Here is a 26,162-nt window from a genome sequence, read left to right as displayed (position 1 = left end):
TCAGGCAGGCAGGTCCATCTCAACCATCTCTGCTTGAAGTTGCAGGCTGATCCCGACCTGGACGCTGCCCTTCTGAGACCCCGAGCCAACCCAACTCTGCGGAGAGAACCGCCACCAACACCACAAGAAGAGCAACGAGTCCACGTATAACTACCAACACCTCAAGAAGAGCAACGGGACCAGAAACCTGACGCACAAGTTGAACCAACCCAGATGCTGGCGCCACCATCATCAGCAGCACCAACCCAAATGCTGGGGCTACCACCATCATCAGCAGCACCAACCCAGCTGCTGGCGCTACCACCATCAACAACAGCACCAACCAATAAGGCTGCAGGACCTGATGGCATCCCCCCCAGGGTGCTTAAAGCCTGTGCCGACCAGCTTGGGGGAGTTCTTAAATATGTTTTCGACTTGAGCCTGAGTCTACAGAGGGTTCCAGTGCTGTGGAAGACGTCGTGCATTGTTCCTGTCCCGAAGACGCCGAGACCGAGCAGCATCAAGGACTACAGGCCTGTAGCATTGACGTCTCACATTATGAAGACCATGGAAAGGCTCATCCTGGATCAGATACGGCCTATGGTTCAGCCACTTCTGGATCCAATCCAGTTCGCCTATCAGCCACGTCTGGGAGTTGATGATGCCATCATATACCTCCTGAACAGAGTCTACGCTCATCTAGACAGGCCAGCCAGCACAGTGAGGATCATGTTTTTCGATTTCTCCAGTGCTTTTAACACCATTCGGCCTGATCTCCTGAGTGAGAAACTGAAAAGGATGAAGGTGGATACCCCCATTGTGACCTGGATTACTGACTACCTTACCGGCAGACCACAGTATGTACGTTTGCAGCAGTGTGTGTCGGACAGGGTGGTTAGCAACGTCGGTGCTCCACAGGGGACTGTCCTCTCTCCCTTCCTTTTCACTCTCTACACCACGGACTTCAACTACTGCACAGAGACTTGCCACCTTCAGAAGTTTTCTGATGACTCAGCAATAGTTGGATGTATCAGCAAGGGTGATGAGGATGAGTATCGGACGACGGTGAATGACTTTGTTGAATGGTGCGAGATGAACCATCTGCAGCTTAATTTAACAAAGACTAAAGAACTGGTTGTGGACCTGAGGAGGGACAAGGCACCGGTGACCCCTATGTCCATCAGGGGGGTCAGTGTTGACATGGTTGAACACTACAAATATCTAGGTGTTCACATTGACCATAAACTGGACTGGGGTATGAACACTGATGTCCTCTACAGGAAGGGCCAAAGTCGCCTCTATTTTTTGAGGCGTCTGAGGTCTTTCAACATCTGCCGGACCATGCTGAAGATCTTCTATGAGTCTGTTGTGGCGAGTGCTATCCTGTATGCTGTGGCATGTTGGGGGAGTAAGCTGAAGGTGGCAGATGCCAACAGACTTAATAAACTGATTCGTAAGGCCGGTGATGTTGTGGGTGAGGAGCTGGACTCGCTGACGGCAGTGTCAGAAAGGAGGACTCTGTCTAAGCTGAGGGGTATTATGAACAATGTATCCCACCCACTCTACAACACTGTAATGAGACACAGGAGTACTTTCAGTGAGAGACTCATAAATCCAAAATGCACTACAGAGCGCCACAGAAGATCATTTTTACCTGTGGCCATTAAACTATACAACTCCTCTTTAAAAGCATAATGCTCAATATTCATCTGTGTAATGTTTACTACTAGTATTACCTTCAAATGTGCAATACTATTATTATTACAAGATCATACAATATTATTATTACGTTTCAAATGTGCAATACCCTCTTCAATAACAACAACAATTGCATCTGACACTTCACACTTTATTTTTATTTCTACTGACACTTTATTTTTTATTCTATTGACACGTTATTTTATTCATTTTTATTTATTTCTATTTCTTCTCCTAAACTCTGTTTGATTTGTTATTTAATTATGTAAATATTTTTGGCATTTTTTATATAGTGTACTTTTATTAAGAGGAGCAGCCGTAACAATTGCAATTTCCCCCAGGGGATTAATAAAGTATTTCTGAATCTGAATCTGAATCTGAAAAAACCCAGCTGCTGGCGTTACCACCATCATCAGCAGCACCAACCCAGCTGCTGGCGCTACCACCATCATCAGCAGCACCAACCTAGCTGCTGGCGCCACCATCATCAGCAGCACCAACCCAGCTGCTGGCGCTACCACCATCATCAGCAGCACCAACCCAAATGCTGGCGCCACCATCATCTGCAGCACCAACCCAGCTGCTGGCGCTACCACCATCATCAGCAGCACCAACCCAGCTGCTGGCGCCACCATTATCAGCAGCACCAACCCAGCTGCTGGCGCTACCACCATCATCAGCAGCACCAACCCAGCTGCTGGCGCTACCACCATCATCAGCAGCACCAACCCAGCTGCTGGCGCTACCACCATCATCAGCAGCACCAACCCAGCTGCTGGCGCTACCATTATCAGCAGCACCAACCCAGCTGCTTGCGCCGCCATCATCAGCACCAGATTAGTTTCCTCCTCCTCCAGATCAGGAAACACTCAGAGCAGTGGTGGGAGGTTGAGATGACCCTATTGGAGATTACAGCAGGAAGCAGGAGAAGAGCAAGGCCGAGGGCTCACATGGACGGGGGCCAAGTTTCGCAACACAGGCCTCATCAGAAAGAAAAAACAGAAGAAAGGAAGTCCACCAGATGCCAATGGTGGAGGTGGCAGGCCACGACGGACTCATGTTGGTCCACCGCACATGGACTATGTCAGACATCAAGGAGGTCATGCGACTGATGGACAACCCTAGAGATGTGGGCGGAGAGAAGTTCGCCAGGCAGATCCACCAGTTATGTCAAGAGTTTAGACCTAACACCGGCGAGTTGAGAAGACTGCTGATGGCTCACCTGAGCCTTGACTGAGGTGGCTTGACTGAGGTGACTGAGGTGGCCGCAGGAGGACTTGAGAATGACAGCCCCTGAATGGGGGGATGCTGAGCGGTTGGAGGGCCACATTAAAATGTCCTTCCCAATGCGCCCTGACCCAGGAAGAGTGGCAAGATGCCCACAGGACAATGATGAGACTGTGGAATCATACTTGGATAGACTAGTGCTCCATGAAAGATATTGTGGCATTGAAAACCCTGGAGAAATGGCCATAGAAGAGTTCCACACGTATGGGAGAGCCTGCTTTGCACAAATTTCCCATCGACAAGGAAGATCCTCCTTGAGATCCAACCTATGGGAGCACAACATGTTAGTCACAGCAACACAGTCATGTGGTTCATCATCTTCCTCTGTAGGCAAGAGTGTAGTGGGGTTAAGAACAGTGCATCTTTGAATAATGATGTTGGGCATGTTGAGCAACAGTGTTGTATTTCAGCCATCGCTGAGTGGACAAGTGTGATGTCTTCTTTTCAAGAAGCAGAAGTGAAACGGAGTGTGGGACTAATAAGGTCAGTGTAGAATAGCCCACAATGTCTCGGGATGCCGCCACTGCCTTCTCTGCTGCGGCCACGGCACACAGACAAACTGGAACAGACAAACAGGGTCAAGTTTACAGGAGAAATAAGCAACTGGTCTCTGTCGATCCCCATGTTTTTGCAAGAGAACTGAAGTCATACAACCATTCTTTTCATCCACTGTCTGTGTGTAGGGCCGTGTGAGATCAGGGATGCCCAGGGTGGGGGCAGTCTGCAATGCCAGTTTCAAGGTAACGAAGGCTTCCTCAGCTTCACTGGTCCATTCAACGGCTGCTGTCGCTGGTCCACGGGTCAGAGCCCGCAAGGGAGTCTCAACACAGGAATAGTTAGGAATGAATGAACGACAGTAAGAACACATCCCTAAAAATGACAAATGTTTCAGTATTTTTGCAATTGCTTCCGTTCTTGATGCTGCAAGAGTCTTTCCTTCTGCAGAGATGTCATGCCCTAAAAATCTAACTGTGGGCTGCACAAACTGAAGCTTATCAAGGCTCACTTTGTGACCCTCGTCTGCCATGTGTTTCAACAATTTAATGCTGTCATCAATACACTGCTGTTGAATGGGCGTGGCCAGGAGTAGGTCATCTACATATTGGATCAAATTAGTCCCCTAGGAAGGTTCCAGGGAATCAAGGCTTTGTGTAATAGCTTGGTTGTATATTGTAGGTGACTCACAGTAGCTCTGGTATAGCCGCGTGAACGTGTACGGCTGTCCATCGAACATGAATGCAAACCAGTACTGGCTGTCCGGGTGCACAGGAATGCTGAAAAAAGCATTAGATAGATCTGATGAGACCTGACTCAGTTTTGTATGCGGATTAGGGACATTTGGGGCTCTTGGAATAACAGCAGCATTCACAGCTTGTAGATCTTGTATGAATCTCCATTCATCTGGTTGGGGAGGTTTTCTGGCCTTCTTGACTGGAAAGATGGGAGTTCTGACTGGGGAGTTTGGACATGGCACTATAACTCCTTTTTCACATAGCGCTTCAAACACAGGCCTAATGCCTTCAATGGCCTCAGGTTTCAGCGGGTACTGAGCCTGCTTGGGCCTGAAATCAGACTTGGGCGTAATCACTACAAGGGTGGTGCTTTTGACAAGGCCGACATCATATTTCCATGATGCCCATACCACAGGGGGCACCTCAGCTAGTCTCGGGTGCATGCTCCCCGGGTCGGGTGTCTGGCCTTGACGCTTCCGCCGTGAAAAAATGTATGCAGGGTCAAACCTGCACTCTTTCTCCTCACAAATCATTATGCTGCGCTCAACACCAATCACAGTACCCAAATGCATCTTGTACACCGACAACCCACTGTTGTAAAGAACAACTGGATTGCCAGTTCTCTCCCACTCACACACTCTGCACATTTTTGCCAACCAGTAACCTACACTTTGCCATGTCTCATCTTCAGGTTTTGCTAAAGAGACATGGGGAGGGACGTTAGTAAGCCAGAAACAACATTCTTGGCACTCACAGCCCTGCTACTGTGCCCTGAGCATTTCAGATAAGGGAGCTATGCATGAGTGTGTAAATCCTCGGTTAACAGACAGTTTCACCACAATGCCGGAATATAAATTCACCGGGGACCAGTACACGTCCCCCAACCGCAATCTCTCACGGTGGGGTGGCTTATCCCCAAACCACACTTTCTCAAAACATGAATTAGGCCCATCACACACTCTAGCCATCACATGAAGGTCCTCAGCCTTCATAACGCTGTGTGGGCACTCTCGCATACGCTATTTAGTTTGCTCAACCAACATCTCGGACTAGTCAATCTGGTCCGAGGTCGTAACGTGTTGGCAGAGTCCGCGAGGTACCTGAGGGCTAGACAGGAGTCATGGTCTAGGGAACAGGCAGATGTCGGTGCACAGGAGAATCAACAGGCAGAGATAACGCTCGGTACGCAACATCGTTGGCAATACTTCGCAACTAGTAAGTGAAGCGCAGGTGTATATGAATAGCTGGGAAGTGGGTGTGGTTAGGAGGAACAGGTGAGACTAATCAGGCTATCAGGTGTTATTTCTGACACATAGCTTCCAATAGTGCACATATAATGGCGTCCCTGGCGCATATTAGACCATTGCAATATCATCTTCAGCAATCTCAATTTGTAACCCCCCAGGCGTTGAAGTGATCACAACCCCCATTTCACACATTAAATCTCTCCCCATTAAATTTACTGGACAGACAGTAGAAAGTATAAAACTGTGCAGGACCCCCCTTCCAGATTCACACACACATTTGATTGCTGCTGTCAGCGGTTCTTGCACAACCACCCCAGATGCCCCTTTAGTGCATAAGTTTCTACCTGACAATGGCAGTGTAGTGAAAACAAAATCCTGTTTCCTAACAACTGAATGTCCCGCCCCCGAGTCAAATAAAAACAACATATTTTGGCCATACACATTCATGGAAATCATAGACATCTTGAACCTTTACTTATAATTGTTTTGCTGTTGTGTGGCAATTTTTATATATTTTCAGGCAGGCATATTTTATTTTAAATATTTTTGACATTTTGCACAGTGCCTATATGACAGTTCCATATGTCACTGACAGTGACTTTTTTTGTTAAAGTTCTCTAATGTTTCATTAAAAAATAAAAAAATAAATAAACAAATAAATAAAAGCTGAATAAAGCCAACCTACCATGTTTATTCATTTAGGTTTTTAGGTGAATGTTTATTCATTCAGTGTTTTAGGTTTTTACTTTGAAGTGGAAAAAAGTCGGGAACGGGATCCCGTTTAAGGTGCTCTAGATAATAAAAAAAAACAAAACCCAATTCGACTATTAGTCCACTAAAGGGAAAATCTGACGAATCAGATTTGACTATGAAAATCCTTAGTTGAAGACCTCTAATATATATGTATGTATTTGTAAGGTCTAGATTAGATTTGCATTACCTGCCAGAATCACTTTTCCAGTGAGATACCTTTTCCAGTGCATTGTAGTCTGAATCAAAAACATCCTCATTACATTTGTATTCATCTTATTAGCGTAATGGCAGCATGGTGGCTTGGTGGTTAGCACTTTGCCTCTCAGCACTGGGGTCTTGGGTTCAAGTCCCTATCTGAGTGGAGTTTCCATGTTCTCCTCGTGTCTGCGTGGGTTTCCTCCGGGATCTCTGGTTTCCTCCCACAGTCCAAAACCATGGAGGTTAGGTAAATTGGCAGTCCCAGACAAATTCTCCCTGAGTCTGTGTCTCTACCTGAGTGTCTGTGTCTCTCTCTGTTCAATAAAAACAAGTTGTTGTCTGAGTGTGTGTGCATGAATGTGTGTGTGCTTGTATGCCCAGTGGTGGATGGTGCTCTGCCACTAGGGTCTGTCCTCTCTCCCCTTCCTGCACCCCATTCAGTGCCCCATGGGGCTGTGGATCCCGGTAGAGAGTACGCTGTGCGCAATTGGCTGCCGCTTCTCGCCGGTGTGTGATTGGTTGTCTGTAACGTAGCTGTGTTAACAATTGTAAAGGGCCCTGGGGTTCTAGATAAGGCGCTATATAAATTGAAACATTAATTAATGTACTACGTGTTGTTAATGTCTGTGTTAATGTCTGGGTGTCACATGTGGTATTTGTCAGTTGTTGACCTAGTCCTGTGCTGCCACATTTCATATTCTTCGTTATATAAATATAGACGTTAAAGACATTAAAACACTGAAATTCTTGCCTACACTTTGTGATACAAACAGCATTTACAGTCAACAGCATTTAAACAGTCGACAGCATCCCTCAAGACATCACAAACTCTAAGCACCTCCTCCTCCCTTTCCAAAGTGTTTAAAACCTAGTATACATGTGTTTTTGTGCAGTGGGGATTTCTTTTTTTTATCATTTAAAAAAATCTCCTTCCACGTGAAAATGCAAAAGCAGTCCAGTGGAATCTGTCATGGCCTTAACAAATGCATTCATCATGTTGCAACAATCACTTAAAAAATAATGTATAAAACTTGTAATAGGTCTGTTAGCGATGTTAAAACTATTATCTGCGTTTTGAATAGTCTAATCACGCCTAAGATGAACATGCATGTGAGAGAAGCAGCGTTCAGCTTCTGCTCAGCTCCTAGATGGAGTAAACTCACAGAATCTCAAAAACAATCTTCCACTCGCTAAATATCATTTTACATTCCTGTAGTTTTTGAGATATGAGATGTTTATTTGCAATCCTAGGTATTTACATTGATTCCTGTAGTTTAGAAGCATTCTGGTTCACGGGTGTCTTGAATTCTCACCTACTGTACTATAAGAATAAGAGCATCTGCTACACACCTTAAATGTAAATGTACACAATCTCTATTCTCTTTATTGCTTCCAGCTGTAACCTGAGTGAGGGACACAGCTGCATGCTGAAGCAAGAGCGTTGGGTTCATCCCTCTGGAGGCCTATATATATATTTAGGGAGGTCTATATTTAGGGAGGTCTATGTACCAGTTGACTGTTGATTATTGTTGCCTTGGATAAGTCACAATCATGCATTTTACTTTTTTTTAAGAAATTGAGAAATCCCTCAACTCAAATAGCAAAGGACTTTATTGGATATAGTAAAACCATTATACCACATATATATAATAGCATATATTAAATCATTGTACAGCAACGACCTAGATTGGTTTAAGCTATTATGTTGCATATGTTCAATTATTAAATTGTTACAGCAAGACCATGCCACATCTGTGACCCAGTTGTTATATGTTTCCTCTCTCTCTCTCTCTCTCTCTCTCTCTCTCTCTCTCTCTCTCTCTCTCTCTCTCTCTCTCTCTCTCTCTCTCTCTCTCTCTCTCTCTCTCTCCACACATAAACTGCTGTTCGTTCTAAATGCCATTGATGTTACTGCAATCACATTACATTACAATGACGTTTCAATGTGTGAAATCAGCTCTTCCGTGATTGTTTGTCCAGCAGTCTGGCTACCTGCAGTTACAGAGATATATAATGATATTAGGTATATACATAGACAGAGAGCTAAAGTAAATATTAACTACAATGTCTTGCCCTCAAACAAGCTAATCACTAAGAGCAGTAAAGTTATTTGGTAGAACTGCATTTACTGCACAACAAAACATGCTTACTCATGCCTTGCGAGTTCCAAGGTGCTGATCTTGAAGCACTATTAACCAGGGGGGTTGAGGAGTTAACCCCCTTGATCATCCCTGGAAAAACATTACACACTGCAGTTACATACTGCATCACATATTGCAACACAGAGATTATATCCTGAAATAAAAGTATCCCGACACAACGTAAATGAAATACAATTACCATGTATTTACCCGTAATATCTAATATACACTGCAAGTATTGTAGGCCAAACCTGGGATTTCACGCAGCTTCAACTGCCCACAGCACAAGTATGATCCCCAGTGTCTCCTGACATTTTCATTTGCAGCACAGCGGAACACAAAAATGAAGAATCCTGTTACAGACAGTACAGAGTCAACTTTGTATTCTGAATTTTTCTCAGTTGGTTTTTTCTTTATACAAACCATTTTTGTATAACCATTTACAAAATCAGAAATTTTTAATAGTGCTGCATATGTTAACATGTACAACTGATATACGCGGTACACTAAGATATACTCTCGTATGTTAAACTGAATGTCTGGAACTACTGGAATGTCATCAAATGATCATCAAATGATGATTTTATTTAATTGCTTAATCTTTTTTTTTTGTTCTAAATGAGGAACTTGCTTTAGTACAAAAGGAATTCTGTTGTAGATGTGAATTGCATTATGCATTATGAATGACTTATGAATCTCAGACACTCTATAGAGGCTTCAGAGATGGGGAACAAGAGAGTTTTCTACATGAAAACAGCCATCTTAAAAATCAAAAACAAAAAACAGGATCAGAAGTGTTGAGATGAGATTCAGAAATGCAGATCCCACACTAGGTTAGCTGTCCTGACTAAATGGATGCATTTGGATATAGTGTCTAGTACAGGCTACTTACCCTGCAGTGAGTTACAGATGGTGAACAGGTACATAAAGAGCAGGTAGACAGAATCCCAGGCAAACAAAGCAAAGACCCAGCCGACGCCTAGAAGAACCGCAAGTGCAGAAACGCTCCAGAGATCCCGCAAAATGGTGCGTTTCTGCACACAGTGGGGACCTTTCCTCTGCCTCTTAATGCGACATATCAGAACCAGCACCGCTAGGAATACGCTGAAATTTAACAGGAAGGTAGCGCAGAAATATGTCCACACCACAATAGGGTAGGCAACACGGTTCTTCCACCAGCAGCTGTGTGGGTCAAAACACAACAAACATTAAAGTGAAATTATAAGACAACCAGCATCAGTGCATTCAAATGGACAAAAATAATAATAAACCTGTGTAATACTGGGGAGAAGGGCTGGCAGTGGTTACCTCTTGTCAACCTGTAAAGCTAGCCTTGCACATAACCAGCTTTGCTTTCAGATTCAGTAACTCATTAAAAATGGACTGGTTGAAACATTTTTTTCAAATTCTAAAGAATTTATCTGTAGCCTGTTCTAACATCACTGTAATGCATTGACGTTTTTACAAATATACAGTGCTAAATAGCACAAATTTGAAACAGGAGTTTTAGAAAATATGTGTGTCCCAATAGTCAAAGGTCAAATAATGTGATAAATCTAAACTGCACTTGTATTCACAGAAAAGCTCAGTATAGAATTGCAGGTGTTGGGTCAGATTCATAAGGAATATGAGCCATAAACTGCTATACCAGATTATATGACTATAACTGCTATAATAAAAAATCTGAATGGATCAGGTTTTGTGAGGTAATGAATGACATTTCTTTGTAAACATTTCAGTTTACATTAAGATAATTCTCAAATGCTACTTGCAAGTTTTCTGTAGCTCCATTCTGCACAAGTCCATAGATGTTGCTATCGACGGCTAGAGCAATGCTAAGCACAGCCAGAGGAATGCCTTTAAAGACAAATTATTATTTTGTAACTCATTTCTGCTCCAACAAAAGCAAATTCATTAATTAAAAAAATATATAATAAATTACATATAACATACCCCAGCCAATGAGTGAGCCTTTGATCATGAAGTGTGCTACGTAGTTGTTGAACACCTTGACAATGGTCAGGTACATGTGTACAGCCTGCAGAGTCATCCAGGTAAAGGACGCCAACAGGAAGTAGTTGAGGAAGAAGGCGGTGGGGATGCAGAGGCCAATGTAGTCGAGCTGTGTAGCCAGTAATGAGTCCAAGAGAAATAACAGATTCAGGAGCAGCAGAGCCAAACACAATTGGATGAGGATCTTGCTTGGGACATCCTTACGCAGTTTCCTACAAGAGGAGAAATACAATACTTAAAAATCATAATCATCATCACCACTGGCTTGAATGAACCCTTCAACCATTTGAAGTGTACACTGGCTTACACTACAAAATGATACGTCTCAGAGTACATTAGCACAGTCCAGTAAGTGACACTTTGACTGGCCAGCTGGTGTCTGGTCACATGTACTAAAATACTGAATATACACTGGGCTGCCTAATATGTTAAAGAAGCAAGGCCTTTTTACAGGTCTTATAGAAATAGTGTAGGAATATAAATGTGTATTTAAGCCATAATGTAACAGCATGCTAACATTTATATGTACAGTGCTAACACTGTTGTGAATGTTTCTTTTCTATGGGACAATACTATGGAATGAATGTGTTGGTAATATTTCTGAAACAGGAATCTTGATTCCTTAGCTGTAGCTTTGTGATGTTGTCACTTGGAAATTAAAGTTAGCATTGCCCGTCATGTTCTTATGAACACTGAACTGAATCATTAAAATAATCTGGACATGTTGTCAAAGCTGTAAGACTCACTCAAAGCACAGGTATGTAACCACGGTGACAGTGAGGAAAATAGAGGAGATGCCACAGCCAATGTAGGTGAAGTTGGTCAAGATGATACTGTTAGACTGCTGAGAAGGATCCGACAGGTCCTAGAGGAGAAAGAGATGCCAGATTACACACCCTAGACATGGCAATCAAAGCCAGGTCAGATTACACACCCTAGACATGGCAGTCAAAACCAGGCCAGATTACACACCCTAGACATGGCAGTCAAAACCAGGCCAGATTACACACCCTAGACATGGCAGTAAAACCAGGCCAGATTACACACCCTAGACATGGCAGTAAAACCAGGCCAGATTAACTGATCAATAAGCATCAGAAAACCTGAGCTACATGATGATTGGGTTTGACTGAACCAGCATGTCTTAACATTCTCATTGTCTTCTGTACAATCGTTGGAATCAGGAGAAACAACTCCAAAAGGCATCAAAAATAATTTTCTAAAATATTTAATGTTTCCGGGCACCCAGCCAGTCTTGGATAGTAATGAAATACATGTAAACTTGTTGCATAATTACACACAAAAGATGTTTATACTGTGCATTCTGCTGTTAAAGCAAAAACTGCATGTAATCTTGCATATAATTATCTAATCTTCAGCGTAATTATTATTGGTAGTAGTAATCATCATAATAGCAATATCCCACGTCTCTGTCTGAAGTCTTTAATTCCAGTGCTTATTGTGCTAACTCGTATGACAAGCTACACATGAAAGCTAACTGTTTTTGCACGAAAAGGTGGCTGAATAACAACACGATTTGTAAATGTTGTTGTTTTTTTATGCAGGAATGTAATCCATATGTCACGGTTTCGATGTTGCACCGAATGATCACTGTATGACTGTATGTTTGGATGTGAACTGATATGACCACTGTAACAGCAGTGCTGTCTGCGACTGCGATCCCTCCTCTTGCCACTAGAGGCCCCCATCACATAAACCCAGGTGTTCCCTATTAGTTACTTATGCCTTCAGTTTTGTCATTCTTTGTGCAGTGTTGTCAATAGTTCTTGTGTACTGAACCGGGTTGTATCTGTCTGTGTTCTGGCATACTGTGTATTGGAGTCTTTGCCTGGTTATCTGGTTCTGCCTCTCACCTAGCCCTTTTGTACATCTTTGCATTCTGGTTTGTCTGTCTGGTTTTTTTGACCTTGGACTGGTTTTGTGGACAGTGTCCTTGCTTGGTTTTATTGAACTCTCTGTAGTAGTCACAGTGTTGTGATTTCTGACAGCTGTGTGCTTCTGGCTCTGTGTTGACACCAGACATTAAAAAACCTTATGCAAATTAACGTGAGAGGATGATAGAACACCTGAAAACATTTTGACTGATGTTTAACTCATTATGAACATGCACATGATTTTGAGGACTGTACCTGAGCACTTTTGTTTTTTGGTAGTGTAACTAAGTTTGTATACAGTCTAGAGTTACAGAATTCATTGTACACAGATTTCAGTCTAACACCAGCCCCCCCACACAGCTGGCTACCAGCACATGTGGACTTATGTTTGTTTGTCACGTTTTGTTTGTGTTTGTCTATGCCTCCATCAGGTGATGATATATAAATTTAAGAAATGATCAGATTACATTACTGAAATCATTCGGATTAGGTTGATGAACTAACATGTAGTCAGTAGTCTGGACCAGAAAACTATAAAACTGTAATTCTATGAATAATCTGACAACACATTGATATGTGTTTGCAGTAAAACAATTTTCACATGGTTTACCTGGCCAATTCTTCATATAGCGGTGATGAGTTCATCAAAAAGAAAAAGGTTTCAACCCCCTAAACATAGATGATTCTTAATATCATTATGATCCACTGATGTCCTAAATGAACATTTGAATAAATCAAATTCAGGCTTAGTTTTAGTCAAAGCAGCTCTTGAATGTACATACAGTCTAAATTACTTCACATTCTCATGTGAGTCTCTCACCAGCAGAATCCCAAAGTTAGTGAGATGGCTACAGCTGCACACTGTCCCGTTGTCACCTCTGCTGTGTACAGAGCAGCCAGAGGTGCTCCAACCACCAGATCCACCTGTCAGTCCACAAATCAATCAGTTAGTCAAGGAAATCAACTGCTGCTATATGCATTAGCGATCAACGACAGCATAGAAATGGTGCCAAAAACCTAATGGAAACCACGATAATTAATGCATTTTAATAAAAACTACAGTCCTCACTGTTTGAGCGAGCATCCCAAAAAGCACAGGACACTGCATAGTTAGCCTGTCAACAAAGTGAAAGCAAGACAATTAGACAGATCAAGAGTTTTTTACTGGAACTCCCAGTAAAGTTCTGGGAATCTCCAAAAATTCTGGCCAATTACACTGGAAGAAATGTGATTCGATTACTTTTCTAAATAGAGGGCCTATCCATAGGAACACGGCTGACTGTTAATCAGGTCAACTACACAGAACTCTAGTAAAGTAAAACATGTTTTGTTGAACAATGGTATTGTACATTTGCAATAATGCTTTTGTTAACAATCTCACTAATGAGATTCAGCACTGACTTGTATGAATTTGCGGAAACACACCCCATTATTATACTAGAGATCTAGAGAGATCGCTTATTCACCATTCATTAACAATTATCTACTGACCTGATCTTGCTTCAGCGTAATTGTCACATTCTCTCTCAAACTGGACAGGGACAAGTTAGCCACACTGCATCCCACAACGCCACTGATCAGACGTTTGCCACCCAGCTCACTGTTCTGCACGGTGCTCTGCGGACAAGCATGACAGGAACACATGTTGATATGAAAACTATTGTGGTTTCCTTTTTACTGCGTGATTGTTTTATGGCTCGCAGGCTACCTGTAAACTTCATGCACAGTTATTGAAGTGTTTATGTCTATACACTTACCAGGCAAACTGCTCTTGATCACTGTTAAGTGCTGCATATCACCAGTACTCCATACGCAACCATTTTCATTGACCACATGGTATATGAATGCAACTACGTTTAAGGAACATTTTTTAAATATAAAGAGGAGTAGCGTATACCTGGAAAAGAGACGTGCTCTGGTAGAAACAGAATGAAACTCTGGAGACCAGCTGCTTCTGCTCATCAGTGAGGTTCTCCAGGAGAGAAGCGGGGAGAGAGATGGAACCCTGGGGGGTGAGGCCTGCGGTGGGGCCTCCATCTACCTACAGAACACGCATGAAAAGTCACATCAAAACCTTTTCTACTGTCGAACAATTTTAATCTCCAATTGATCTAATATAAATCAAAATTTAGAGCTGTGAACTGGTACAAATTATTCAGACAGAGTTGTTTATTAAGCAATATTATTAAGTTGACATTGTGACATAATATTGACGTAGTAGTTTATTTTTGTTGCATTCTGAGGTCCTGACCGACTTTTAATAATAATCTTTATTTGTATAGCACCTTTCATACATACATGTAACTCAAAGTGCTTTACAGTATAAATAAAAGAAACATTAACAGGAGATAAGACAAAGACAAAAAGACAAAAAGAAAATGTTAAAAGAAATTAAAGATAAAAATATTAAAATAACATAAAAAGTAAAAAGTGAAGTAAGTAAGATAATAAAAAGTAAAGTAAACAGGGTGCGAATTATACAATGATAATTGGGGGGGTCAAGTTTTTTTCAGGGTGTAAATTTCACTGCATTTTTTTTGTAGTATTTAATATTATATGTGAGAAGTACATTTAAATGTTTTGACCCCCCCCCCCCCCCCCCCCCCCCAAATTATTGGTTTTGCCCCTTTAGGGGGGTTGATGCCTTAAACGGGGGGGTCTGACCCCCCAATCCCCCCCGTAATTCGAACCCTGAAAGTAAATAAGATAAAACTATTAAGATAGAGTTTCTTAACTAAAAGCGGATCTAAACAGGAATGTTTTGAGACTGCTCTTAAAACTATGCAGGGATTAAATGCCTCTGAGCTCTTCAGGAAGAGAATTCCAGAGCTTTGGGCCATAGTGGCTAAAAGCACCCTCGCCAATCTTTAATCGGCTTTTAGGAATCACCAGATTACTGTTTGAAGACCTGAGAGACCTGACTGGAACATATCTAACCATCATTTCACTTAGAGTAAAGAGGGGCAAGACCATGAAGACATTTAAAAACCATGACTAGAACCTTAAAATCTATTCTAAAGCTGACAGGTAACCAGTGCAGTGAGTGGAGTGCAGGTGTAATATGAACCCACAAACTAGAGTAAATAAATAAATAATTAAATAAATATTTATATTTCATAAACATCATAAGCACATATTCACTAGCAGTTTGTGCATCCTGCTCACAGTGTCAAAATCATTGTTTAAAGATGAAATTTTATTTGTATCAGACAATTATTTTGATATTAGTTCCTTTTAAAACAATGGTTCAAGTTAATTTATTTGTTGTTTGATTTGCATCTAATCCGTCCATTTGCTAAGCCATCTTTGCCCTTTGGCCACTAGAGAGAAGCAGAGTACGTTTTGGAGGTAATTATGGCAACTTAAGAGCAACTCGATGTCTTATTTCAGTGTTCTGGTAAATAATAAATAATATAATAAATATAAAAAATAATAAAATAAAATAATAAAATAATAATAATAATAATAATAATAATAAGAAGAAGAAGAAGAAGAAGAAGAAGAAGAAGAAAGATAAAAAGTGTTCTCCTTGGTTGTGATAGCCAATATTTGCTAGTTTACTTTTTCTTTTGCTCAAATTTGTCAGCTGAAAAAAAGGACCCAGCAGAGGTACCTGAGTTGCAACAATCCATTTGTAGTTATGGTGGCTTTGCACTGGGACCTGACAGTAGAGTTTGAGGATGAGGGCCTCATTGAGCCCAACTACAACCATCTACATGAACGCCACTGCGTTACAGAGGCTCTCAGTGACCTTGAGCCTGGTCGGTGGTCCCGCATAAACTCCTGCACTGACTGGTTGATGTCTCTAATCCTAATGCCAGCAACCCCTCATCTCTGGGCAGTCCTAACATGTTTCTGGTCCCCACAGAGAGCTGGGATGATGATGTCCATGAGGTAGGCAAAACTCCTGCCAGTTCAGTAGTCATGTGATTGTGACATTGACCTTCTTGGTTGGGCCTAGTAGTTTTTTATTTCTGTGCTTGGGTTCTCACATCAGTTAGTGGCTCACCCAGTTTGTCCTAGACTGTCACACTTGACCTGGCTTTACTAGAGTCTAATCTCTAATAATACATTAATAATAATAATACTTCACTGATTGATCATTCATTTGGCAATTGGTATATGAATTTGTCGGTGGAGTGGCACAAATAAACCTTGATGTGTGCTACTGTTTTTCACAGCATCTTACTTGCATCTGATATAACTAACATGGGCAAAGATCACCATCACAATGAGCACACAGCACTGAATTATTACCTGTAGGCTGGAGGAGTTGGTGATGGTGAATACGGTCTCCTGAAAGTTAGTGTAGTTCACCCTCTTCACTGCCAGTGCCAGAGATGGGGAGAGAAGAGTTGCACTCTTACCCTCCACCACAAGCCTTTGTGCAATTTCATCCACAAGCTCCATAACCCTGATTAATACAAACAGTTGTCAGATTGCAGTGTTCTCTGGTCTAGTACATATAGGGAACTGAGGCAAATGTGGCATTTCAATTGATCTTTCAACCCAATCCAGCAGAAAGACTTGAGGCTGTTTAAATTCTCAATACTGGGAATACTGGGACTGACATTGTATCCTTTTATCTACCAGCTCCAGTGTCATTCCAGGTAAGGTGCTGGATGTTTGAACTGGGTTATTTCAAAGAAAAATGGTCTATTATGTTAAAAAGTATAAAACTAATAATTTGACCAACAACAAAGGGCAAAGATTCAGGGCTCATCCCACCTGTTCGAGGTGGATGCCAGCGTCTGTGGGGAGGCATCCAACAGGTTGCTCAAGGTATTGATAGAGCTACTCGCTAGCTCGAGACTGATGGAGGGCCCGGAGACCAGTGACTCTATATCAGACATAAGAGCCTCCACCTGGGTGGAGTTTAGAGTGGAGGCATTTCTGCTCAGGCCCAACAGATATTCCTCTTTATTGCGGTGCGGTGACCTGAGTGTCTTCAGCAGTTCAAACACAGTAAGATGGTTACAGACACACACCACCTCATTCTTGGTTTTGTTAATTACTTTGCAGTCATTAATGTTCCAATCACTAGAGCCATCTGCCAATCAAACAAAAAACACCTATTAGAATTAGTATTTGTGTATATGGCAGATCTGGGTTGTATCCCAATCCAGGTAAATACTGGATTGTACTAATATGAATCCTTTGGCAAGAATCCTGCCCAATATAACACTTATCTACCTTTGCCACAAGAATGAAAATATAAGCCACTCTGAATAAGAGCACCTGCTAAATCCGTAAAATGTAAATATATATAGAACTCACCTTTTAAATTAGAATCCAAAAATACGCAGGACACTGTATAGTTAGCCTGTCAATAAAATGAAACCATCACAAATTTCATTCAGTTTGATACTAAGACATAATAACAGTGCTAGATTCGTATAACAATGAGCTTTCTCCTGCTCTCTTGTGAATTTTTTACTGACCTTAACAGATTCTGTGTTCCTCATTTTTATTGTGAAATCCTCTCTTAAATTGTAAATTTTTAGCTTATCCACATTGCATCCCAGATGTTTGTTGTTCAGGCAGCTGTTATTTTGTGCAATACCCTATAGAGAGACATGATGGCGGTGGTTAGCGCCTTCGCCTCATAGCAAGGGGTGTGGGCTCAATTCTCAGTCCGGGCTGCTCTGTGTGGAGTTTGCATGTTCTCCCTGTGCCGTTGTGGGCTTGTGTTCAGTAAAAGCTTGTAATTGTAGCTAATTGTAAAGTGAGGTTCTTGAAAAATGTTATTTAAATTTAAGTTTCATCCATTCAATATATCTCACTCTTGTAGGCGAACACCTTCACCTCATGATCGCTCCATGAAATAGAAAATAGAACGGATGAAGACTTAAATCTGAATAGTATCCTTGTTATTACTTTATATTAGATAAAAATCAATTACCCTTTTCTTTACAACTTAAGCTCTGAATTAAGTCTTGGGTTCACTTGTTAATTCAACACTTGGGATCCACTAAACTGCTTTTGAGGACCATGAAAGAGAAGCTATATAAGGAGTCTTCAGTGTGATGCCTTATACAAGAAAAACATTATATTAAATTATGTTAAACATGAACAGTTACAGATCTAAAAAATATTAAAACTAGGAAAACTACCACAAGATACCACAATAACCCATACCTTGAAAACAGTAGTGTTCGGGTAGAAACAGAAGTGTACCCTAGATGCCAGCTTCCTCCCTTCACCAGAGAGGTTCTTGAGAAGAGGCACAGGGAGTGGAATGGGCCAACAGCCATTAGAAGAACCACTATCAATCTGTAGCATAACAAATCGATGCCTCAGTGACCCACTGCAGGTCATAAGTAGCACTAAAGCTACTTAAGTTCAATCACACATAGATTTTCTTTGGTAATTCTATTTAAACACGCAATTTAAACAAGTTTGAGTTTATTTCTTAAGCTTACAATAGAAGCATCCTGGTGTTATTGTGAGTCTGAATCGTATTATTGTTACACCCCGTGTAAGGTGATTTTTAGGAAGGTTAACCCCAAATCAGTACAAGCAATCCATGATGTGCAGTTACCTGCAGGCTGAAGGAGTTGGTGACGGTGAAGCGTGTCTCCTCAGAGCCACTCTCATTCACGCTCTTCACCACCACAGCCACACACGGAGAGAGAAGAGCTACGTTCTCCTCTTCCATCAGCTTTAGCACAACAGCATCCACAACAAGTCCAATGATCCTGCTCCAAACATAGGAACAGCAGCCGAGCCCAGTGTAACGTTTGGTCTCTATCAACTCTCTATCATACTCTTGCCAGTTTTAGATAATATAACTTAGAAATAACTACATCCCAGAGGGCGGTAGTACCAGTCTGACCTAAGTGTACATCTCTGAACTACTGGAGAAAAACCAAGACAATGTTAGATAACACACTGCTGCTTCAGATTTTCAGTATTTACTTATTTCATTACATTTACACTGATGACAGCTTTGCACTCTTGGTATTCTCTTAACCAATTTAATGAGATGACTTGCAGTCTTGAAGAAATTCTTATATATGCTTATATATGATCAGTACACCAGGCAGCAAACAGAATTGGTGAACTCACCTGTTTGGACAGTCCTCCAGGGCTCCGTGTAAATCTTGAGTTGATGTTTGTGTACATGCAGATGAGTAGAAATCTGATTTTAACTTAATATAATTCAATAAGCATTATACCTGCCCCAATGTGTGTCTCATGCCCACTCATGCCCTTAAGCCCATGAAATGTTGCTATGATCATTGCCTTGATCATTGACTGCCACCGGCACAAAGGACTTTGGGGGAGAGAGAGTTTAGCAACACCTACCAGCCCCTTGAAAGCAGAGATGCCATCAGTGAGCCTGGACACAGCTATTTAGCAGAAGCTAAAGAGGCATGAGCCACTTCACAGCAGTAAAACCAACTTGCCCCTCTCAGTGGTGCTAGAGAATCAGTCCCTGTTATGCACATTTAAAGGTGGACCTGCTCCATGTGTGTAGAGGTTTCTACCTGCTGATCTCCATGCTGCTGTGGTATTCCCAACCGTGCTTGTTTCCACTGATGAAAAACTGATTGGGAAAGTTGAACAGGAAGCAGATTCAACAGCACCAAACTTGCTCAAGCAATTTATGTACTGTAAAACTTTCAATTCCTCCGATAGTGATCTAACTAGCAATTATAATTCAAACAACCTAAGGTGTAGTGATAGTTTAACTGCCTCATATATACGGGCCTCCCATTTGTTGTGCCAATACTGGCACTTTTGCAAAATGCAAAGCGTGGAGGGAATAAAATTTGACAAATGCACATTCCAGTGTCTGGAAGACACCAACACCGAGTAGCACCTCATAAAGATGGAGCGCTAAGACATAATGACAAATGCACTAACCATTTACAAGCTGTCTCAAAAATGGTACCGTGGTTCATCATCGTGAAGTAGCTGGTCTCAGTGAGATCGAAACCCACCAAGGTCAGAGTTTCTGTGCTGGTGTGGGAAATCACACCTGTAAGAATTGTAATACCTCTATTACCATGTGAAAATGTATACTGTATACAGGATACACATATTACAGTGCCTGAACATAAATTTACATGACATAAACAAGATATTTATATGTGAAAACAGTGCATTAGTGAATACAGAGTAGTTTGATTTAAATGTATGCGTAAACACATACCTACTCTGATCTTATTGGCTTTATTGCCATCCCATGTGTTTAATGTAGACATCATATCTTCTCTGATTGTCTGCACCACACGCTGCTGTGCAACACGATGCTGCAAACAACATGAACTTCCAGCACGGTTACACCAGATGGATATATGAGAATTCAGACTGAGATAGACAGCTATGACACAATTACACCAGATGGATATGTGAGAATTCAGACTGAGATAGACAGCTATGACACAATTACACCAGATGGATATGTGAGGATTCAGACTGAGATAGACAGCTATGACACAATTACACCAGATGGATATGTGAGGATTCAGACTGAGATAGACAGCTATGACACAATTACGCTCACGTTTTGCATTTTTTCTGTGAAAAATTTCTATACAACATAAGTCTAGAAAATAGTCTATCATGAGCATTAAAAAATCAAAGAGTATACTGTAAAGTTGTACAGTTTATCTTACCTTGATGTAGGTATATATGACACCGTGAAGTTCTGTGAACAGAAATTTTTTAAACTGTAAGATGTACAGGCCACAGGCCACAGTCTGTGAGGATCCACAACATCTCCTCCACCATCACCCCCAGCACAGGCTCCCCTCAGGGCTGCGTGTTGAGCCCCCTCCTGTTCACGCATGACTGCTCAGCGATTCATTCTGGCTGTCATAATGTGGAGTTCGCAGATGACACGGCAGTGGTTGGACGCATCACAAACAATGATGAGTCCGGCTACAGGCAGGAGGTGGAACACCTGGAGGGTTGGTGCAGAGAGAACAACCTCTGCATCAACGCAAAGACGACAAAGAAGATGATTGTGGACTTCAGAAGGGGTGAACAGACCCACCGCCCTCTGCATGTCGGAGGATTTGCTATGGAAGTGGTTTCCAGCTACAGGTACTTGGGTGTGCACTTGGGCGACAACCTCAGCTGGAGCAACAACACTTCCAGTCTGGTCAGGAAAGCTCATCAGGCTTTATTTCCTCAGGCTGCTGAGACGAGCTGGACTCAGGACCTCAGTTCTCCTCTCTTTCTATAGATGTGTGGTGGAGAGTGTACTGTGCTCCAACATCAACGTGTGGCACGGAAGCTGCTCGGCTGCAGACAGGAAAGCTCTGCAGAGGGTGGTGAAGGCTGCACAGAGGACTGTTGGAGTCAGCCTCCCCACCAGCACAGACATCTACACCTCCAGATGCAGGAGGAGGACCCCACCCACCCAGCACACTCACTTTTTGTCCCGCTCCCCTCACGCAGGAGGCTGCGGAGCATTAAGTGCAGAACTTCCCATCTGAGGAACAGCTTCATCCCGGAAGCTGTCAGACTCACAAACTCTAAATGAGAACCAGCACTCAGTTGGTCTCTCTGACAATCTGCACTTTACACAAGGACACTTTACCCACAGTCACAAAAAAAAAAAAAAAAAAAAAACTTGAACTTGAAGTATTTTTTTGTTACAGATTTATTTTTTTACTTTTTATTTTTTACTTATTCTATTTTATTTTTATCTTATTTATTTCTTTTTATTCTATTCTATTTTTATTATATTGCTGCTATTGGGGTAAAAACTGGGACCCTGGGTTTTAAATTTCGTTCCACCTCATGTAACTATGGCGCTGGCGAGAAGGACGAGACACGAATCCCACGTAGCAGTAAACGTTACTTTTATTCACACTGTCACGTAGGGCTACGCCCCCTCTCGTAGCTGTCACTCTGGGTTCCCTCATGTCTGTATTCCCTGCCTGTTTATCCCGCCCTGCTCGTTGTCTCTGTGATTTCCCATTACCTGCCATGCCCCTGTCGTCATTGTTTGCACCTGATCCTTGTTTAGTTCAGTGTATATATAGTCCTTGTATTGCCCTTGTCGGTATCGGTCTTTTTATCAAACCTGTTCGTTGTGAGTATTGTTTCCGCTGCAAGTATTCCTGTCTGTTCCGTGTTTCCCCGTCGTGTTTGGTTTATCTGTCCGAGTATGTCTGTTATTTCATGTCCTGATTGCCCTCCAGTTATGACCCGTGCCCGTACCCGTTTGTGTCCGCCTCCCTGTTCTGCCCAGCGCAGAGCGTTACACACACTTAACATATAGCGCGTAAAGCGCACGGAGAACACGAAATAGCCACGGTAATGTGTAAACATTAGACAACGACGAGCACAGGACACTGCGCAAGTGCACATTAAATAGACAAACCACATTAGCCCCACGTGATTACGAGACAAGTCACAGGTGAGACAGATATTCACACGACATAACCCTAACCACGGAGATCCACTGACGCAGACAAAGCACGTGGACAACGTAAACACACGCCCAAAAGGGAGGGGCCGGGGTCCTCAACGTGACACATGTACCACATGTGATGTGAATTCTTGAATGTAGGCCATGCTTATATTTTTAACTCACCATTTACTAGTTCAGGTTGACTTACCAGAAAGACGGATGATTTACTGAAGTGGTCACACTGAAATGAAATTAATTATAAAACAAAAGGCAATAAAATACATATTTTTGCAAATATGTGCAAGAAAAAAAGGAAATAAATTTCGTACTATGTATCCATGACACCACATCAAGAGTTGCCTCACCAGTGATGCAATTTGTGTACTATTCATCATGTGGTCCTGGATAGAAATGCTGTATTTGGTAAATGACACTACAACAAGAAAAACAGGAATAAGGAAATATTGAATCATCTGAAATTTGTAGCACTGTTGTACGACAGCTACCATTTATATTTCATTACTTTTACAGAAGTTTACCTCTGCTGCAATCAGATGAACACACACGGATATCATTTCCATTTCCTGAAAAAGATGGTCCAATAACTTAATAATGTCTTCTGCATTGAGAGTTGCACACATGTATTTCTGAATTTATTTATTGGTTTATGCAGTCTATAGTTCTGTGTGTAAGGTTAACATTCACTGTCTTTCCACTGTAGGCCAGTCCTGGCTCTTGAAATATAATGGTGCACTGTTAACTCTGATGCTACCCATTATGTAATACATTTCAAAATTTCCATCCTATCATTCTACATCAAAAACAATCTTACCAAAATAACAGTCTTCATGCAAACATTCAGCAACAAACTGGTGCTAACCTAAACATGTGTCTCGGTGTTGTATTAGAACAACAAATGAAAATGAGAAAAAACTCAGACTGACAGTCTAGCATGCCCAGCCTCCAAACACAGGAAAAACATTCAAACAACATGGTGATTTCCTGCTGAAACTTCCTGCTGTAAGCCAGATCAATTTTGGAGATTCCAAGCAACTACATAGCACTTTTGTAAGTCGCTCTGGATAAGAGTGTCTGCTAAATGCCATAAATGTAGCTAAATGTAAATGTAAATGTGTGGATGTAACTGCTATCATGGCAAAAACTATCCAGAAAGCATTTGTTATTATCTAAATTCAGTGCTGGTTCTTCCTATATTCAAAATACACAAGTGCATCTTCAGCATTTGACAGACACTCATATCCACACCAACCAATGCGTGTCCCTGTAAGACTCCTTATGCTCCTTGGAATCTGAACCCATGGGTTTCGTGTGCCTGCTCTGTGTGTTCTACCTGGAACATGACTGGGGGAATTATTTATCATTATTATTATCTAGATAAGCCTATTGTAAAGAGAACAGGGCACCCCAAAAGCCTACACAATGTGTAATATTCATGTAATAGTGAATAATAATAATAATAATAATAATAATAATAATAATAATAATAATAATAGGGATATATTAGTATCAGACAGGAAGATTTCAAAGTTCCACTACCGTTCATACACTACATAACAATATGTAGGTTATGAAATGACACTGTCTACAATCCCAATAGTGCACAATGTCACGTTGCTTTCTGGCCCTGCTACACAGGATTCAACTTCCCATGATGCTCTGGGAAACCCCAGGAGATCAGCATCTCTGGAATACTAAGTCATTGCACTTATCTTATTATGCCTGATTACTGTCATTGCGAGGTATTGCCAATGTTTATAAAATGTGAATATTTCTCTTTCAACATTGCTGGTGTACTGAGCAATCTTCTCTCTACTAGCTTGGTTGTGTATCTAACCCTGCTTGTTTTTCGGAGCTCACCTTTCTGCATTATCCCTTTGTACCTTTGCCTGGTTACTGCTCGTTTGCTTTGGACTATCGCCAGTCATGCTTTTCGCTGTGGATTAGCCTGCATTGTCCTGTTTGCTTTGATCTGATATTGACTCTTGTCTGTTGTTCGTTTACATTTTGTATCATACCTGTACTCAGTAAACATATTATATTCAACCTCATCCGCAAGTGTCTGTGTCACCTGTTTGCCTTACGCACAATATGAAAATTACAGAGCCTTTTATGTTTTGTCAATATTATGTCATTCATATATATATATATATATATATATATATATATATATATATATATATATATATATATATATATATATATATAATGTCTGTATAAAGAGGTTCATACCTGTCTGAGCAAGAAGGACCTGTGCAGAGAGCAAAACATAATACAGAAACCTGAGCTCCTTGGTGTAGAAACCACTGAGTCTTGTGTTCAGCCTCATCATGTAGCAGTCAGTAAACTTCTCAGTTTAGTCCTTGTGAGCTACACAGATCAAGTTCACATCTCTTATAATGCACCAATATCCCTTCCACTGATGTCCTGTAAAGCCTATGAAAAAAATATGTAAATGTAATTCCTGATATGAAAAGGAGCTGCTCTCTTATCAACTCAAACTGTTTCACAATAAATTTATCTGGCAGTTGGGACATTTGAACTGGAGAATAAAAACAAATATTTTACTGTTGCTTGCAGACATTGGTGATTGCTGCATGATATTTCTGCAAATATAAATAAACACTGTTTAAATGTCTAAATGGCAGACTAATTTAGACATATTATGTAAAGATTCACACACAGAGCTTTAGCTGTGGCATTGGCAGCAATTCTTAATTTGTGGGTTTTTTAAATGGACAGCACTCATATAATATGAAATACAGTATATATTGTATGCTCTATAGGACTTTGACATGAACATTTCAGAATTTAAGCCTTCATCAGCATGCTAATGGGATTCAAATTCACAAATTAAAGTGTAAAAAGGAAGGAAATGCCATTGTTTACATGTTCAGAGAGTCACATGTCTATGACAACATCATTCACATGACAAGACAGTACAGTATATATAATATAATCAAATGAACAATCATACAATATAATTGTTAGGTTTTGAAATCTCTATATGTAGATCCTAGCCTTCAGGGTTCATAAACAACAGCAGGGTTGCCAACTCTCACGCATTGAGCGCAGGGTTGCAACTACATACTTTCTGAGGTGTATGCAAACATACTATCCAATCATTTTAATAATTGAAATGCTTTAATAAAATGATTTATGTCTCATATAACTACAATGTTAAACATACATGTTATGAAATTATTGTGACATTTACGGTAAATCATGAACCTGTAAAAAAAATGCTACTTTAGCTTGCTTACTACTAGCGTAGTTAGTGCTAATTGCCTTCCTTTAAGTTGTTTCAAATTTAGTCAAACTAGCTGCCA

At 41.3% G+C, this 26,162-nt stretch overlaps 1 protein-coding gene across 5 annotated transcripts; it reads right to left on the bottom strand.

The window, feature by feature from the left end:
• Positions 1-7,987: 7,987 nt before the first annotated feature.
• On the bottom strand, positions 7,988-24,918 carry LOC143525862 (adhesion G-protein coupled receptor G2-like). 5 transcript variants are annotated; one of them, XM_077020302.1, is made up of 26 exons: positions 24,694-24,918; positions 23,355-23,399; positions 23,181-23,248; positions 23,024-23,056; positions 21,068-21,099; positions 20,602-20,717; positions 20,313-20,427; positions 19,934-19,992; positions 19,512-19,545; positions 18,985-19,141; positions 18,582-18,716; positions 17,885-18,007; positions 17,721-17,766; positions 17,172-17,493; positions 16,701-16,857; positions 14,341-14,484; positions 13,935-14,060; positions 13,513-13,558; positions 13,264-13,367; positions 11,295-11,413; positions 10,489-10,760; positions 10,308-10,392; positions 9,428-9,717; positions 8,787-8,888; positions 8,545-8,625; positions 7,988-8,386 (listed from the first exon to the last, which is right to left on the bottom strand). In XM_077020302.1, exons 1-26 carry the CDS (start codon positions 24,701-24,703, stop codon positions 8,322-8,324), a joined length of 2,886 nt encoding a protein of 961 aa, XP_076876417.1. In that variant the 5' UTR covers positions 24,704-24,918; the 3' UTR covers positions 7,988-8,321. The 5 variants fall into 5 exon arrangements, 4 of the variants coding, with proteins under 4 accessions (XP_076876417.1, XP_076876418.1, XP_076876416.1 ...); XM_077020303.1 differs by lacking the exons at positions 23,355-23,399; positions 24,694-24,918 and having other exon boundaries at positions 20,602-20,701; positions 23,181-23,229; XM_077020301.1 differs by lacking the exons at positions 23,355-23,399; positions 24,694-24,918 and having other exon boundaries at positions 20,602-21,099; positions 23,181-23,250.
• Positions 24,919-26,162: the final 1,244 nt, after the last annotated feature.

Source organism: Brachyhypopomus gauderio, chromosome 10 (genome assembly GCF_052324685.1).
Source record: "Brachyhypopomus gauderio isolate BG-103 chromosome 10, BGAUD_0.2, whole genome shotgun sequence".
In the NCBI taxonomy this organism is placed as follows: Eukaryota; Metazoa; Chordata; class Actinopteri; order Gymnotiformes; family Hypopomidae; genus Brachyhypopomus; species Brachyhypopomus gauderio.
Note: the sequence above shows the minus strand (reverse complement) of the source record. Positions and strands in the feature narration are given on the sequence as shown.